At 38.1% G+C, this 19,522-nt stretch overlaps 1 protein-coding gene and 1 long non-coding RNA gene across 2 annotated transcripts in view; both read left to right on the top strand.

The window, feature by feature from the left end:
* The window catches only part of LOC136247681 (26S proteasome regulatory subunit 10B-like), a 41,000-nt gene extending 25,057 nt beyond the window's left edge, over positions 1-15,943 (top strand). Inside the window, exons 3-12 of the mRNA XM_066039511.1 lie at positions 5,175-5,214; positions 6,455-6,575; positions 6,961-7,075; positions 8,885-9,101; positions 10,395-10,451; positions 10,741-10,802; positions 12,156-12,276; positions 13,504-13,584; positions 13,636-13,707; positions 15,761-15,943. Of these exons, the coding sequence (XP_065895583.1) occupies positions 5,175-5,214; positions 6,455-6,575; positions 6,961-7,075; positions 8,885-9,101; positions 10,395-10,451; positions 10,741-10,802; positions 12,156-12,276; positions 13,504-13,584; positions 13,636-13,707; positions 15,761-15,879 (1,005 nt within the window). The 3' untranslated portion in view covers positions 15,880-15,943. The remainder of the gene's footprint in view (positions 1-5,174; positions 5,215-6,454; positions 6,576-6,960; positions 7,076-8,884; positions 9,102-10,394; positions 10,452-10,740; positions 10,803-12,155; positions 12,277-13,503; positions 13,585-13,635; positions 13,708-15,760) is intronic.
* Positions 15,944-18,276: 2,333 nt separating this feature from the next.
* On the top strand, positions 18,277-18,601 carry LOC136246282 (uncharacterized). The gene is made up of 3 exons (XR_010696353.1): positions 18,277-18,352; positions 18,399-18,492; positions 18,543-18,601. It is a non-coding gene; the product is annotated as an uncharacterized lncRNA (long non-coding RNA).
* The last annotated feature ends 921 nt before the right edge of the window (positions 18,602-19,522 follow it).

Below are 19,522 nucleotides of genomic sequence, written 5' to 3'. Positions count from 1 at the left end.
TTTTATACCGTCGTGCCAGATAAATCCAGTTACAGCCATGAAAGGGTTAAGATGGCACTGAGCCGAGTAAGTCCAGCTGCTTAACACAATTTGTTTCAACGTACATACTTAAGGTTACGGGACTGTCAAACAAAAATTTTATTATGTAATTAAGGCGGGCTTGGTGTTGTTGTGTTGTGTATCAGCTGGTAACAGGCTTAAATTGTAGGGAGAATCATAGCGTGCTGACTGGACAGGTACAAGGTACAAGAAAACACACGTAACAGTACAAGATAACATAGAAACAACACACTTAGCAACTGGCGCACCTGTAAGCGCATGCGTAGTTTTGCTGACTAATGGCGATATTTTCCTGAACCAAAAATCAGGACTGTCAAACTAGTTGTTAACATTTTGTATAAACAGACTACTAGTTTGGCTTCTTGTCTAGGTCCTGACGGAGCCATTTGTTAGAAATAATGTTTCTAGTGCTTGTGATATCAATTTAAACATTAATTTTGTGACCAGTGTCTTGCTTTAGGCCAAATTGTAGTCATATTTCAGCAACTATACACATTATTCACAAACCCTCTTGTCAGTCCCTCACAAGTGATGTTCTTCAAACCTTAGAATTGTTAGTAAGTTCTCATGGTTCTTCATTGGTCTGATTTTTGGTTCATAGTTTACACTAATTGGCATGGGGACAACTCATGTTTCCATAACAACATTTGAATTCTATGTCGATTAATGAGAAGTTAAGAATGCATAAATATTTGATAACAATGCATTAAGAAAAATCAAACCCCTAATCATGAAAAATGATTGATACTGTACATGTGGGGTTTACAGTATCCCGTAACCTTAACCCTTAAACCCGCATAGGCCAGAAGACTGGCTCTAATAGCAGGCTTTGCACCAAGCGCCATAACTTTTGAAGTGTCCATGCTATGGCTTCACAATTTACGTCATTCTTCTTGTGATGTAACAAGAATTAAAATAATACCTAGGGTTTTACTCCAACGCTAAATGGTGAGGCCAAAACTAGCCGTGAAATTTACTTTTTTGTAAGGAAACATACAATCCCTTACATAACTTTATGAAATGATCGATAACTCGATGGTGGTTGCTCCTATCACCTTGCAACAACTTCCATTCTATTCTCCGTTTAATTTTCTATCAGGCCATATATGATTCACGTGAGTAAATCCACAATCGAAATTAAACACGTGGCAAGAATTTTGAAATACGGAGATGCGACTCATTGCTGTTCATCGCTTCATAACAAGTAAACCAACTGCTGTAACTACAGTGTTCATCTGACCTTCTTCAAATAGCCTAGGGTTAGTTGTCTAGTTGGATAAAAAGAAAATAGACACACATGGGTTAGTAACAGCTATATAAACTACAGTAGCCATCAGATAGAGTACAAGCTAGGTGTACTTTTTTGTTTGTAAACACCGTTCACTTGCTATTAGGTAGATCACAGCTATGTTACAACAATAATTATATTAATCTTCAACTATTAACTAAGTCATAGAGACAACAGTTGTTATTATCAATGGCTTAGCCTACATTGTACTGTTGTAGTTTGACAGAGGTTTTTACCAACACATACTCCTTTTTGACAGTGAAGCGTTTGTGTTCCATTTGCGTTCTCTAAGTGGAGCAATTGCGTTACGCAAACGCAACGGGAACTTTTTTTTTTACCTCTACTGTATCCTTTCATAGCGTACAGTGATTGATGTTTTAGCCATATGTACATATGTAGTGGAATAGTTGGCCATTTTAAATGTTTGACTTTAGCTTATCATCAGCTAGATGAAATACAGGACAAACGCATTGATAAAAAATTTTTTTTATAGCAAGATGAGCCGACAAGGTGGAATTCCACTCTTTACAGGTTACAATCAATCAACACACAAAAGATGGTACTGGCAGCATATGCCACTGAGTATGGCTCCATCACTATGTTGAATACCCATCAACTTGATCTTGTCAGGAAGATTATTGCCACGCTTGAACCTGTAGAGGAAATAACAAAATGATTTCCACTGATGTAGCAGCTGCATCAGTGTTGATACCATTACTAAGAAGACTAGAAAAATCACTTACCGAACATCATATGATACACATACTGCAATTTGTAGCAACTTATGATCGTACAAACAGCTTCGCTATATTTCAGCCATGCATGCAGTAAGGACTGTATACAGTACAATGATGAAGACTCAGGTGGATTGAACCGTGGGCTTTACAATGATGTATATAATGGCGGGACCTTCCAGAGGTTCATCTCAATCACAATGACTCCACCACAGTGACCCAGAAAAGTTGCCAGTGACTTGACCCCACTATGTACTGTCTTGTTAGCACCATGCATGTCTTGAACTTAACTCTTCTGAGTACCTGTTTAAAAAGAAACTTTATAGTGTACAAAAACGGCAATATCTATATTTGGCTGTAGACTGAGTAGAAAACTATGTCAGTGACCGACTTACAGCAAGCTGCATGTGTGCTGAGCTATAACCTCACTGTGCTACCTCACCAAGTGAGTGTGTACAATTATACAACTTATGGACATGTGCAGCTAGTTAACTACAACAAAATATTCAGTTACAAAGTAAGAACATACAAAATTTTATAAAATGTATGTTGTCAGCAAAAATAGTGGTTGCTCGAGGACGAGGTGCACATCAGGGATTTCCGAGGGGGGTTTCAGCTCGAAGACACCTTTGTAGCTATCAGAACAAACATATAACATACACACATCAGTTTATACATACTGTGAAAGTGTGGCTATAGCTCATACAAAAGCATGTGATAGTTTCTGGTGTCCTGCCGTAGCCGAAGTGCCATGTGAAGGTCACCAAACACCTGTGTATGGAGAAACAATATAGCATAGCAAGAAGGCAAATAATTATGTTGTGCAATTAACTTTGTACAGCTGCCCTTGCGCCATCTTAAGGGAAGTCTAACAAAGTCATTAAACTTGCACGAGTCATAGTCCACCTAATGAAGGAAGGCAACTCAAGGTTTTCCACTATCAAGGGGAGGACGACATGATATCATATTATGTGTGAATACTGTACATTGTTTATAGGTTCTGTTCTAGTACACATCAAGTTTTAGTGTATACTATCAGATATGGTAAAGATGTTGTTGTACATCTACTAAGCTTCAGTGAAGTTGATAATAAAACATATTATTAAGTCGCTATGTTATTTAGATATCATACAGTACAGTATAGAGGAGATTTGGGTATTTGTGGTCAACAAAAACCCAAACAAATACCATGCCAATGCCTTGACAGTACTGGTTAGGTATGACCAACCACAAGCTAGGTACCTTCAGTATGGCTCTAAATGCTTCCAATAGTTTGCTACAGAATATTCAATGGAATTTTCTGCTAACTGCCTGTCTGATGCAAGCATAACTTGATACGTAACGGCTAAGGCTACGGGCTTGATTTATTCACTGTCCAGTGCCACTTCAGCCCAACAGGTGCCTTTTGGTATACCGCAGTATGTACTATGCACTCATCATGGACAAAAAATACAGACGATTCCCAAAATTGAGCGACCACAAATCAACACCTTGGACTGTCAGCAAGGAGACAAAGGTAAGTCCTGTGTTGACTGTATTGATTGCAGAGGCGTTTCTCCTACTGTTCTTCGTTTGTAACACTGTGTAATGGGCTGAACTTGCTAGCAAATATAAATAAAAATTAGGAGTTTTAAGGATTGTAGAAAAAATAGTAAGGAACCAAGGGAGGTCTGCAGGTATACTAGTGGACATTTAATCCCATTAGGTTACAGACTGAAATGAGGTTGAATGTCTATCTGCAGGTGTAGGCAACCTCCCTTGTTTCCCCAATTAGGGGGATCTTAACCCTTTATTACCGAAGTTTTTTTTACAAAACCGCAAGTGTGAAAACTTTTATGGCTTGTGTGAACTGTGTGCAATACGAGTGGACCCCACCCATTAATTAACCCATCAAGCTATATACCGTTTGATAGCCATCTCTCTCTTTTACCAACACAGCTAGAATACTTACAGATCACACACACAACTCACGCGCTATGAAGCGAAGAAAGCGTATCTTCTCCGTATCGCCATGGCATTGAAAGATGGGCGCCGCCATCTTACTAATCAATGCGATGACATCACACTATTTATTTTTAGAATCCTTATCACGTGGGGAATGGAGTAATTCTAACTAAAGCCTCCTAGTAGCAGGGAGAAGGCGAACATGGAGTTTTAAACAGGTATTATTGTTTTGTATACGTTATTTTATATTGCCAAGTACCATAACTTGCCCATGCTTCTTCCTATCGCCGAACGGTAAACTTCATTAGAAGCGCCCGGTCCTTCTGAGCAGTTTGGTAGCAATTTCAGCTTCGTAGCCCCTAGGAAAAAAGAGTTATGGCTCCGTTTATACAGGGCACTTGTTATGGCAATATATTAGCCATTCGATAATAAAGGGTTAAATCATACTCTCCCAGGAAATTTATGGAAAATAGCCCTTTAGTGAGGTTAAATGTACAATGTCCTTTTTAGGCCACGAAAAGTTAATTATATGTTTCTGGTTCCCTTCCTGGTCATTTTCTTTGCTGAATGAATTGTGCAATCACCACACAATAATTTGTAATATTTTATATCTGTTGGGAGGTTTTTATGTCTTGTAAACACTATTTCCTTATAAAGATGCACTAACTTTATACATTAACTTGTTTTTCCCTATAATTCCATGTACTGTTATGTCCAATGTAGTGTACCACTTGCAAAAAAAAACAAGCCTGGTCACCTGGTCAATTTTGGGGAATGGTAGGACCAGAAACATATATAATTAACTTTGCATGACCTTAGAGAGGTTAAATGGACAATAAAATGATTATGTTACTGGACACTTCTTTAAGAGATGCTCCACTGTATTTATCCAAGCCCACAATCATTTGTTACATGGTAAGGTATACGTAAAACTAATGATTTTTTCATAGCTACGCCCACACCTTTGTGATCCCTACTATACAATACTATCATATTATGTGATAGTTGTAATCATTTGTTTTACCTCACAATAGTCAATAGTTGTTCTAGTCGTAATAGACATGTAATTGTATGTGTATCCTGTATGTTATGCAAGTATGTTTTATCTTTCTTGGTTGTTATTTGTTATATCTCTCTTGTGTTTGTAGATTGTCGGAGAAGTATTGAGACAACTGTCAGAAGACAAATGTGAGTAATTGTAATTGTGTGATATATTATCCATCCAAAGACTCAATTTACGCATTAGTTCTTATATAATGGGAGAATGTCAATCTGCACTGCAGGGCTGTGAAAAGTGAGCCCATAAAGTAACCGTCATACCTTCATTTCCTCTCGTAAACCTGACCACTGTTGATTGCCCAGATATAACACATTACTAGTTCAAAGTGGGTGGTCCACATGGAATCACAATGGCTGAAATTGTTGAGACACTGATGCAGGGGATGGCGACCTTCTTGAATTCTCGAATGAAGATGTCATGGTAATGATATACAAGTCCTCAGATGAACCCGAGCAAGTCACCAACCAGTTAACATTGCACATTGTAGCCCAGGTGTCTCCTTTTGACCATAAAGTGTTGCCTATATATTATACATATATTATACCTTGTGTACTGTCTGTGTTAGATAAATACTAGAGTGATCAAGGTAAGTTATCTAGCTAACACAGAACAACTATTTAATCAAAAATAAGACTTCATACCACCACCTTGATAATACTATCACTGTTGATGACTGTTGGTCCCATTACTGTACAACAGGAAGTTTTAATGAAGGCAAATGTTGACAGTTGTGATAAATCAGTTGTTCAATAAATTTGTTAACCTTTTGTTCATCGAACCCTTAAAAGCACATTTTAACCCTTGAACGCTTATAAGCCTATATATATAGTGTTTTATGTAAAGCTGTAAACAAAGCACTACAACTTTAGAAGTGTTCATCATATGGCTGCACAATTTAATGCCATTTTACCCATGATGTAATCGAGTGATACCTAGGGGTTTACCCTACAATGATCGTACTGTACCGAAAAATCACTGTAAAAAGTATATTTAGACAAAGAAGCATAAGACTCTGTTATATACCTTTGTAAAATGATCCATAACTCTTTGCCAGTTGATCCGAATTTCTGCAAACAAACAAACAAACATTAGTCTAATCCTATTCAATAGCAAATCGAATCACTGTTCAATGTTGTGCATCGGAGCTCACATTATTAGACACACAATAAATACAGCAACTGAGAATGGGCTGCATCTAAAAAGCAGTTTTGTGCACTTTTGAGGGTTAAAATGATTGTTTAGACATATTTGTGGTTTTGTGAATTAGTCAATGTTTAATCTGTCAAGGTTGATGAAGAAAGGAATTGTTGTGTCTATTTACTCAACATTTTGTAAAGGCATATTATTACATCATCTCTGTGTTTACAGTTATTGTTAAAGCCAGTAATGGTCCCAGATACGTTGTTGGGTGCAGAAAGCAGATTAATCGTTCCTTATTGAAACAAGGAACAAGAGTAGCTCTGGACATGACCACATTAACAATTATGAGGTAATTATACATCACTTGTATGGCTATGTGGGAGGGTGTGCACTAATTGTAATGATTCTAATTCAATTGCAAATAGATTATAAAATTCCCAAACTTGTGTTTATTTTTACTGGGCAGACAGCGTTGCCGATGCCCCCAGGGGGCGATCAACACCTCAAAGAAATCACACATACACATAAAATACACAGCAAACAATTAGATAGATAATAAGTAATTAGTAAATGTATCTATGTTTTCTGATTCTATGACAGATACTGGCAAGCTGTTCCAATCTTTGATTGTTCTTGGAATGTGTTAAAAATATTTTTCTAGTGTTTCAAGTGTAATTTGTAATTCTTTGTTATTTCAGTGATTGTTATTTCAGTGATTGTTATTTCACTCACAGGATGTTACCCAGGGAAGTGGACCCGCTGGTACACAATATGTCCACAGAGACCCCAGGGGACATTAAATACAGCGAGATCGGTGGGTTAGCGGAGCAGATCAGAGAACTTAGGGAGGTGAGAATTAGTTAAAATAAATGTTGGGTAGTACTCTAAGATTTAGTTTTGTCAAAAGCTTGGCTGATATACCATTAGCTTTTTATTTGCTGAATTTTCTCATGTTTATGCAGTATAGTGACTTTGACTTCAACCAGTTGACTTTGTTGACTTCAACCAGTTGACTTTGTTGACTTCAACAAGTTTGATATTGAAAATTTTGTCTCTACATTTCACAGTGCCACATACGTGCTCAGTAGAGCAACACTCTGGAGTGATATAAAACATGACAATTCTAATACTGGTTATAGAATGTGTGTTTACCCAATACTTGGCTATGACTCTATTAGCCTAAACTGTGTATCAACGGGAAGTGAAGGTGGTTACTAACTGATTACAGCTAATGTGGGCTTGTTTGACAGTTGGCGTGTGACACTTACATGACTATCGAATGATTGACTTTTGATCATTTTATCTCCACTGCTTACAACGGCTCCTTTGTATGGTTTCTATGCCTGATCAGCATTTGCATCAGTATACTCGGTTACTAGTCATGGCTCTTATTCTAGGGTGGCATTTACAGAGCCCGAAATTACAATTTAAACTAGATGACTGGGAGGATTTCATTTAGCTTTTTATTGGTTTTGTGGTTTACTAAATTTTTACCACTTGTCTGTCAGTTTATAGTATTACTTACACTGTACATTGAACTTGACTATGTTAGACCAAAAGTTGAGATGTCTGAACACTTCGGCATATGCTCAGACATATTGTCAGAACAGTAACTCCTTGTCACCTTTTCAGCACCATCAAGCACTATCACCGATGATCACATTCCAACGTACTTGTCTGTTATAACTTCTCTTGGACATTCGTGTAGCGTGCTCTGTCTACCAGAACACTGCAGAGTGGACTGCTAACCTACAAGAGATAATGGTTGGCTAACACTAAAGTGATACACAAGATGTGGGCCTTGCTCTCTAAGCAAGCCAGCCTTAGCCACGCACCCATATTGCGAGCGTACAAAGGTAAAATTAATATTAATTAAGCAATTTTCCCAGTTTTCAACAAATAACGCAATGAGTAACACGAAGAATAACACACAAACAACAGTCACTAAATGAAGAAATAGGGAAATAGCGCAAGAGGAGTACACACCAACAATTTTCTGTACCACAAGGGAAATATTTTCGTATGTGAATTTATCACTTGCTCACATGCTCACAGAATTGTCTCATATCCGGTCCGGCTTTAATCGATTTGCAACAAGCAATTCACAGCAATCTATACCGACATGTGGAAGGCTTTCTTTATAGTAACAGTTACAGTAAGTCGTTTTGGCAATGGTTAACTAGCATTTTTAATGGCTCGGACACTATGTCCGCACAAAGTCATTCTTGGTCAGACATTTGCTAGTAATGGTCGGAAATTGTCCGATGTCCGACCGTAATTTCAGGCTCTGCACTTATGACAATAATACAGGGTTTTGATATGGTGATTCCATCCAGTGGTAGATAATTACAGTAGTGCTGTCTTCAATGAAACGTATAGAACTTACTTTTTATAGAACCACTGCAACAAATTATCTGTTCCCGTCCTCCGCTCAGGTATATTTGCATACAAGCGGGTGATCTATTCCATTATGTAGTTGGTAGCTTTTTAATCCATAACAATCATAACAAACAGCACTTACTCCTTCATCTTAAGTTGTAGGATTAACAGAAATTTGTGTTATCAACACTACTGTGGATATTTCATCCAGTTATATAGTTTTACTGTGGATATTTCATTGGAATACAAAATTACAATGGATATTTCATTCAATTACAGGTTATTGAACTACCGCTTATTAACCCAGAACTCTTTCAGAGGGTGGGGATTACCCCTCCGAAGGGGTGCTTGTTATATGGTCCCCCTGGAACTGGCAAAACATTACTAGCCAAAGCAGTGGCCTCACAGTTGGATGCTAATTTTTTGAAGGTAGTAAGCTCTGCCATAGTGGACAAGTACATTGGGGAGTCAGCAAGATTAATACGAGAGATGTTCAGTAAGTATTGTATTGTGAGAATGACTGTTCTGTTAAAATTTCAACACAAGTAACTAAACAACTACACAATATCTAGTACAAGCAACATCCTTGGGGACAACTATTGGTTGACTGGATTTCTCAGGATACTTTTGTAAACTTGTTTTCTCACCATGCTACAAAAATGCTCATAATGCCTACAGTTTTGTTGCATACATGTACTGATAAGGATTTTTCAATTGTACTGATATCTGATTCGGCACCACAAAAAAAATTTTATGCTCCCACATAGACTCACCTGGATTACTGTGATCAGTTGTTAAAATGACTAGTTGGCTATATAGCAGCTTGTTTAGTACATCCTGTGGTGTATCAGCTATATTGTATCATACCTATTAACAACAACTATGCTTGTATGTGTGCTTGTATGGCTTCTCGTAGCTTTGTGCTGCATAACATAGGATATCTGTTCATTTGTATACTAAACAAGAAGACCTTTTAAATTAATACTGCAATGCAAATAATGTTATTTTTTGCCATACAAACTATCAGTAGTAATATCGGTTCGTAGAGTGTTTGTGCCAATTACCAATCTGGTAGATATTGCCATATCGGCCACCAGATCAACAAGTTGATTATCAGTGCATCTCTAGTAGGGCTGAGCGATAGTGAAATTTTCACTGTCCGAATGATATCAAGACACTGTTCACGATAGACGATAGTAAAACGATAGTGATAATTCACCTATTTCCTATTAGTTTCCTTCAAAGAGAGTTGTAAGGAGGGATGTACCCATGCATGTATTTTACATAAGATATTAAACAGCCTTTTAGGCTGATTCTTGTTCCAAAAAGTTATTATTTTACAGTATTTTGCAGATATTTCTCCGTATTTTACTTGTTAATTACTGTCTGATAGTAAATTTCAAGCGATATAGGCGATACCGATAGTGATACTATCCCGATATTCCGATATGCACATACTATCCCCCAGCCCTAATCTCTAGTATACATTGTATAACAGAAAACATAGTGATACCAGCTGGAGCATTAGGTAGCTGGTCTTACTTGTACTAACAACAATTTGTAGTGTAACCTACCTCAAACTGCACTGTAGCTACAGAAGGACCTCCTTCTCAGAATCATCAATTGTTGCCCGTGACTACACCATAACCTTAACAAATGGGCTTCACTTACAGTATCCAAACAATTCTAGGCACTTTTATCATTGCCTGAGGCCATTGTGGAATAGATGACTGAAAGCCTTGTTGTGTTAGTAATTTGTTATGTGGTGATGAAATGTTTTGTTGTGTAGCTTATGCTAAAGATAATGAGCCCTGTGTTGTTTTCATGGATGAGATTGATGCTATCGGTATGTCTGTGTGTTTGGTTGTGGTGTGTTAATGTACTGGACAGCTGTCTGAGAGGTACAGGGCTGAGCCTGCTAGGATCAAATTATTTACCCTTATATGGAGGTGTTTTCTATTGATGTACTGGACAGCTGTCTGATAGGTACAGGGCTGAGCCTGCTAGGATCAAATTCTTTGCCCTTATATGGAGGTGTTTTCTATTGTGACTAATGTATTATATTGTAGCTATTGTAGAAACTACACTGGACCAAGTGGTGTATATGTCATAAGATATTACATCATGTGTTACAGGTGGTCGTCGGTTCTCGGAGGGGACCAGTGCTGACAGAGAGATCCAGCGGACACTAATGGAGGTGCGTGGTGTCATTGGTTGGATGTCATCTTGTCTAATCCAGTGTATAGAATATTAAGAAACTATTATATGTGTGAAAACAATGTATAACTGTTTATCCCTAAACACTTCACACACACAAACATTACAATAGGGTTTTAAGGTTATAGTTACGTAGAAGAAGACAACAAAGCTTAAGATACTCGTAAGATGGTGTGGGCAAAACTACCCACAAACTTATGTACTACTGAGGCTTCAGGCCAAGGTAATTAATTGCACGTAGCCAAGGCCACATCATATGAAGAGCTCTAAATAATGCAGCAAAGAAATTGATGTTGGCTTGTTGTAAGTAGTTTAGAAATTTCCCTGAGTGAAGCAGATATTTCCAGAAAGACCAAACAAAAATCACACGTGGTTAGATTCTCTGTTTGAGTTGTTAGTGTCAGTACCACACTTGACATCATCAGCCCCAATGATGTCTCTAAATGAGATAACAGTAAACTTTTTTGTACTTAACTTTGCAGATATTTGTGTGATGAATTTAGTAAGCCAGATCAAAGAAACCTTAAGGTATTATTACCACTATGTATATGTTAAAGCATAGCCGTGAGTGCTATATGAAGAATAAAGCACGAGGCCAGCGCTGAGTGCTTTATTTAGCACGAGCAAGGCTATGTGCTTTAAATGATTTATGGAACTTTCTAGTCGTGTAGGTTCACCATACACTAGGACTCATAATTAACATGCATTGCATGAACTATTAGCAGCCTGAATGCACACAAACTAGTTTAACAAAGTAACTCACGCATATTTCACCATAGTTTGGCATGGTAGACATTCATTGTGTGTTTTGGCAGGTTTTGCTTGTAACCCACAATCGATTCTATTGTGAGTCACATGGTGAAATATTTCTGTGATATCACCAGGACTTGTCCGTTTACGTTAGCAAATGTAACAGCAACGTTACCTTCTCCCACCCATCATCGAAGCATTTAGGTATGTCTATAAAAGCAATCCAGTGGTAGAACTTGTATTGGCTGGCTTGGCCTCGCAGCGCGGCAAGGCTATTAGCCTTCACCGGCTTGAATGATTAGTTGTACTGGCGTGAGCCCCGCAGGCTATTAGCCTGCACTAGAGCACGTGGGCAACTGTGCTTTATTGCCCACAAAGAGTGCTTTATTGAACACGCCAAGTTCTATAATTGGTATTAGGGATTTAGTAACCTCATAAAGTTCCCAACATCAAAGGAAATTGTGCATAAGTTTTCTAAGAACAATTTACAAATTAAAGTTGGAGTTGTGTTACTGGCATAATTATTCTGAATTAGCATTATTGTGGTGTTCTGGTTACCTTAGTGATGTTTTTCCTGTTACAGTTGTTGAACCAGATGGACGGGTTTGACAGTGTTGGTCGGGTGAAGTTCATTATGGCAACTAACAGACCAGACACATTGGACCCTGCTCTGTTGAGACCAGGAAGACTGGACCGGAAAATTGGTAAGTACGTTATGGTTTAGGTGTCACCACATAGATGCCGCAAAAAGAGGAGTGATACCCTCTCCTTGTTTTGTTGGTCAGTGCTTGTAACAGAAACCACGATAGAGCACTCTACAATTCTATTAGAACAGTCACATAATCTGTAAGTAGCTATTTAGATTACCTACACAAAAGGTATCTTGAGCACAGTAGGGATATAATACTCCTTATTGTTTTACTGTGATTTAATATCATACACTACTCCAGCTTGTTTCAGTACTTTTTATCGATGTGTTATGGTCCCTACTCTAGTTGAAAATTCCAAAAATTTGTGTGCTTGTTTGTTAACTTTTGGTACAATAAACTGGTGAACCCACTCATACCACAGCAAAAGAAAGAAATGGCACTGCACGCTCTACTAGCATCTTAAAAGTACTGGTATGAGCCATCAAAAATGACAGCCACAAATCTTTCTGGATATTATAGTAAATTCATGCTTATGATGTAAGTACTGATTGAGTGAGTTTACACTTATGTAAGTCAGTGGTGAGTTTGAGTAGCCCCCTGTATGCAATCCAAACCATATTAACACCCTTCCTGTAAATTCAAGGGAAGCCTGTGGACTTGCGGCTGTAATTTTTGATGGCCTATACTGGAGTTAGACACTCTCTTTTATCATTTTTGAAATTCCATAGCAACTTGTTGAAAGTGTTTCTGGTCAATCTGAAGGCTTAGTTTTACCTAACCAATACTGTTGTATCGTCGTCAGGGAAAAGTGAGGCTGGTTTTTGGCGATGCCGTTTTTCATGTACCACTCCCAAACATTTGCAGTCCCTACTATGCAGTACTGTCGTACTGTATGATAAGAGTCTAGATTACGTGGTATCTAAAATCTCTTTAGGGCATGTCCCTTACCCTCCATAATTGCTTGAGTTGGACTCCAATAGTGTCCAGTTCCCTCTTTCCACTCTTTGACCTGTTCCACCTCCTCAACATCACCAAGCCATGTGGACACCACAAACTGTACCACAACATTTATTCTGTAACAGCCAAATGGCTGGTCTGCATGGTAATAGTAGATGTTGAGTTTCACGTTGTAGACAGAATATGCCCATTGCCCTAGTTTTCATGTCGGTTGGTTACACCAAACCATTTATCATTGCTGAGTCAATTGGAGGTCGTAAGGATGTACTGTAGTTAAGTTGTTTACCTGTTTTTGTAACAATTATTGTTATTTGTTACTTATAGAAATACCCTTGCCTAATGAGCAGGCAAGGTATGAAATTTTAAAGATTCATTCTTCTAGTATAACCAAGCACGGCGAAATAGGTGAGCTCTTTATCTTACAAATAAACACGTCATGATGTCATCCTTCATCAGATTATGAACAAATTGTAAAATTGTCTGATGAGTTTAATGGTGCAGACCTAAGAAATGTCTGCACAGAAGCAGGTCAGTGTATGTGTGTGTAGTGTGTATCTGTGCGTGTGTGTCTGTTTATGTGTGTAGTGTGTGTGTCTGTCTGTCTGTGTTTGTGTGTGTGGTGTGTGTCTGTGTGTATGTACTGTGTATGTGTGTGTAGTATATTATGTGTGGTGTGTGTGTGTCTGTGTGTGTAGTGTAGTGTAGTGTGTTGTGTGTGTGTGTGTGTGTGGCAGTGTTTATTCTAGGGCTGTTAGGGGGGAAAGTTCCCCCCCCCTAATGACACACAAAACTTATCAAAAATGCTCTCAGATTCAATCTCAGCATAGTTAATACATAAAATTTTCCCAGGTTAAAATTGTAAATGCAACCTTGAAGTACCTCAGATTCAGTATCAGATCAATTAATTTTTAAAATCTTCCTAGTAAAAATTCATGTATATAGTGATGGCTATTCAATGTCTGAGAGCCCAAGTTTACCCAGTATAATTATGTAGACAAAATAGCATGCTTAACTCTCAAAATTGTCCTTAAATTCAATCTCAGAAAGCGTTATTTGAAATTCTACTTTCAAAATGCCATGCATAGCCAGCACAAATACTCCCAGATTTAATCTCAGAAAGCCTGATTTTTAAAAACTCTTTTGTTTTTGCTATATCCATGAAAATGCCCTAATATTTAATTTCAAGTTTTGAATTATTTCTTGGAAGACATCCACCCATGCAGATCTTGTAATTTGCTAGTGCTTTGTGGTATCATACAGCGTTGAAACCGGGTCACTACTGCTGATCCGGATGACCCACTGACCCGGATTTGACCTGGATGTGACCCGGATTAATTAAAGCCAAGGCATGCGATAAGAGCTATGTTTCGGGTAGTCTCACTACGTTTTGAGCGTTCGATTCGTGTTGAGTAAACGAGTAGTTATGTGATAACTAAGCCGGTAATTTTATATTTTAAAATCAGTCAGTGGGTTTGGTTCCACGTAGCTACTGTGAGTTTAGAGACAGCAATTGGGTGTGGCTTCGTGCATACCTAGTATTACAATTTCCAGATATATTAAAGTGGGCAAAAGTACTTATCCTGCTGCAAGACTAGACTATATACAACTTGTACAATAATCAATCAGTGAGCGTGGCTCCACGTAAGCTTGCAGACATCAACGGACACAGTTTCGTGCTACAGGCTGTACTTACTAATAAGTGGGCGTGGCTGAGCGTTTGTTTGTAATGTGATAAGTGGGCTGGCTCACGAAAGAGCTATGTGGCTAGAGTTTATAAGTTTCCACATCATCAAAGAACAATTCCGTTTCTCAAGTAATCCAATCCGGGTCAGACCCAGATAATTTGTAAACCGGGTTGGACCCGGATGACCTGACCCGGTTTCAACGCTGGTATCATATGTACAATGATGGTCAATACTGATCATGATATCGATCTCACACAAATTGTGAAGATTCAACACTTGATATGTAGTGCATTATTAATAGAATATGTACAGTATACATGAGGAGCACATGGTTATCCTAGCATTATGTGTTCACTACTACACTCATGCATCAAGATCTGGCTTCACCCAATCACAAAATCAACACTCATGACACAGCCGTGTTTGGCAACTATTTTTCGACTGTTTTATATAGCTATGTAGTTGTGAACTTGGACAACTATACAACAAACTTTCACCTGGTCACCCCCCAAATTCCTGATCCCCCCCCCCCCCCAAAGGAGAAATCCTAGAACAAACACTGGTGTATGGTGTGTGTGCAGTAAAGTGTAATGTCTGTCTGTATGTGTGTAGTGTAGTGTGTCTGTCTCTGTGTGTAGTGTGTGTGTGTTGTGTGCGTGCGTGCGTGTGTGTGCACAGAACTTTGTATTCAGTTACTCTAATACAACATCCACTGAAGTACTGTAATAAGACAGTCACATTATTTTATTGATTTCCCTACTGTAGTGTAACACATAAGTGTCCCTTCCTCCTCATCCTGGCTATTTTTAGTATACTTACTTGTTATGATTTGGGCACCACAATGTTGATTTGTAGTGGTTTTTTCACTGTATTGTTTATTGTCTTTATTGTTACAGGAATGTTTGCTATAAGAGCTGACAGAGACTATGTCATTGAGGAGGACTTCCTTAAGGCAGTCCGCAAAATAGCAGACAACAAGAAATTAGAGACAAAATTAGACTACAAACCAGTTTAATCATATTATTTATCATTATTACACTATATAGATTACACAGTATCAGTGATGATATTACTTGTCATTGTATGCAAGGGCGGATCCAGGGGGGGTTCAAAAGGTTCCATGGAACCCCCCTTTTGAAAGAGCCTCTCTTACTCCAGATACTCTAACAGAGCAGACAAATTGAGATACTCTAATAGAGCAGTCACAGTAGTCTTTTGAGGAGTGGTGTAGTAAGCTATGTACACAGAGGAAATGCGGCTGAGGAGGGACAGCTATTGTCAGCAGGTGGTGACCTTTTTAAAGTGGATCCACCCCTGATATGTGAAGTATTGGTTGGAGCAGGCTGACAAGGTTTCCATGCTATTTTTAGAGATCCGACGATGATGTGGGCGAGGCTGCCAAGCCCACATCATCTGGTGTAGAACCAATGTTTGGCCCGTTCTATGATCTATAATAATGCTAGCTGGTAGCAAGCTGAGCTGAGCAGCAATTCTAATGTTATAATGGATTACATATGGAACAGACAGATAAAGAAATTGTGTGAACTATCAACAAATTGTATTATTGAACTGATTATGTTGTTTAACATTGATCATTTGACATCATATAACATCACAAAGTGTCACAACGTTAGGGATGCAGCAATTATGCCACATAATTTCAGGCATAATAGGTATGTGTAGGAATCAGAAATTATGCTAGCATTTTGAGGTAATTATAAAGCTGTAACAGGAAAACCCACAGATTGCATAATTCCATTACTGGTAATAACAATCGAGATCTCTAATATAGCAGTCAGAAACTCTAGTAGAACAGTCACTGAATATTTACTCTAATAAAGCAGTCAGTCACATTGAATTGACAAATACAGCAACCAGCTAAAGAATTCAATACTATTTAAAGCTTAAACATCAATGAAAATGACCTGATACAGCAATAAACTGGTACTATTAGCTAATTATGGTGGCATAATTTTGGGAATAATGGACAATTCTGAAAAGCGTAATAAGTGATTTTTTTGGAGCATAATAGCCTCATGCCTACACAACATAATTATAGTGAAGAAGTTGTGTCTAGTGAGAGGGCATCTGTGAAGGTTAATATGTAAAAAGATCTGATGGAGAGCTGGACATTTTCAATGTCATCCTTTGTATGCTATCTACCTGAAGATGTTGTCAGCTTCTTTGATAGTTGTTACCTCTTTGATGGTCATCTTTGCTATACTGAAAGTTATTAATTACAAAAAAAAATATTCAATCAGCTAACGTAGTTATGTGCATTATAGTGATTCTGCAGGCACGTCATACCAATGGGTTAATACCAGTGCATGTAATACTACAGCAATCTATCTTAACATAAACTGCTTTCCAATTCTCTCTCATACGTACAAAATTAATAGCAAATTACCCCAGGACACATTTATATTCCTTTACATAGTCTGGTGGAACCTCACAGTCATCAAACAGGTTCAACCAATCAAAGAGTTTAGTGTAAAGTGAGTTGCAGTTTTTTTTTGTAAACACATTATAATGGTACAAAGACAATTATCACTTTGAGACTAACTGATAATTCCTCTGTGATCAGAATGTTTATTACTGGACCAGGAAAGACCTTTAACATGGGTGTATATAAGAGAAAAGTGGAACACACAACACACACACACAAATATATTATGAGATACAGGGTTATGTATATATCCAGTTCATGGCCAGCACAATTACTCTGCTTCTCTTAGGATAACAAATAGGAAACTTCTCTCCTATCTCCTTATTATACAGCCCAAAGCACAAGGGATGGCTTAGTAACTGACAGTAGAAGCACCTATTTAATTGACTGGAAACAGCATTGCTGGAGAAGACAAGGCACTCATAATATCCCAAATCACAATCAAGGATAAATCAAGCAATCCGTCAATTCCCCCAGTAATCAACACAGACATGGTTGGCTTTACCTGCTCCATTAGTGCTCCTAGCCTTCTCCCTATCTGCAGCACTTCTTTGTATGCCATGGATGAACTGGTTTGACTTGATGATCTTGTAGCACAAGTAGGCAGACACAAACAGGAAAAGCATGAAAGGCAACATGTCAGGTACTGCAAAGATTCAGATGGTTAATGGATGAATTTTAACCACTGCACATGCTGCCAGAGATGGTACAAAGACTAAATGGTAGTCCAAGGCAAGCACAGTGGTAATGACAGAAAAGACCTACAGTGCTATTATCATCATTTCAATCCTGTTCCTCGTCATGATCCTCTTGTAAGAGAATGGACATGCAATATTGATAACACAATAAACAGACATTGGAACAGCCATCAGCATGATAACCCTTGATAGTATAGATGCTATCAGAAAATACACATTACAATATTTATCCTACTCCAAATCTATGAGATATATACTGACAGTGGACTAGTCTAAACTGAAGAATTTGAATAATATGGTTCAGCGGCATCGACTCTACCTGATTAAATGGTTACAGACCCAAGGTATATTCAGTATCCTTGGGGAATGACTGTCGAGATTTCAGTTTAGATGGTGTCTTTGTGATCACATCGGTGAACTCATCCAGGAGACTGGAGGCATACAAGTCCTCGTAGTTTCTACTTATGGAAATAAAATATCAAAAGTTAGTTTATATGCAAATAAACTTGTTTATATTATATTATATTGGTACAGAGAGTAAATTGAAGACAAAAGAGGAACTCTAGATCTGTAAAGACAGTTAGAATTCTGGTAGACTTTGACAATGGTATTGTCAATAGTCAGGTAACTAAGAACTTTATAGCAGCTTTGGGGCACTCCTTGAAAGCCCATGTAAGCAATCTTGAGATCTCCTACTGGTTGGCTATCTACCTTAGCATGGACTGATGAGCACTTAGCATTGAAGGAGTGGTATTTATCCCTCCTTGTGTAAGTTGCCTATAATATCCTTTATGGGTCTAGTGGTGGGATTCGTATCCCTTTACTGACATTAATCTATTCATTTGGCAAACACAGAGTTATAGTTTGATTTTATTATTGTCCTCCAGGAGGACAAGAGGAGATCTGAAGCCTGTGAAGAAATTCCTGTGATTCAAGCTAAAATCTTTTCTTGTGCTTTTTTCCCAGCCCATGATAACCAAAGTTTATGTACAGGTACTGAAATCATGAATTCCACCTGGGTGGTCACCGTTGTCAAGGATTACCTGAACATGGTGCACTATACCTTTCTGTTTTTGAGATGCTTGTAGTCTAGTTAATACACTGAATATATAACTTTCAGCACTATTTGTATACTGTAGTTCTGATTTCCAGATTATAGCTATTACCAAAACCAGGCTAAAGGACTACATTCTAATTAACAAAATCTTGCCAACTGGTTATGTCATCTATAGAAATGATTGCCAGTCTCGTGGCAGAGGAGTCATGCTTGCTATAGACAACAACATCACCTCAAGCCTGATAGAATCAGTTTATCTGCACAGCAAAGAAATTGTCATAATATGTTTACTTTATATCCCACCTGATGCTGATCAAGTTTACCACTCCACTCTTCTGGCCTGTTTGTCAACAGGAACAACCATACAACCATCTTATATTCAAATATATATTATATTATCTCTCACAAAAAGTGAGTACCTTCCATGATGTATGTACCTTGGTTCTGAAGATGCTAC

The sequence above is a fragment of the Dysidea avara genome, chromosome 2 (assembly GCF_963678975.1).
Source record: "Dysidea avara chromosome 2, odDysAvar1.4, whole genome shotgun sequence".
Classification (NCBI taxonomy): domain Eukaryota; kingdom Metazoa; phylum Porifera; class Demospongiae; order Dictyoceratida; family Dysideidae; genus Dysidea; species Dysidea avara.
This window is presented reverse-complemented; position numbering and strand designations above follow the sequence as displayed.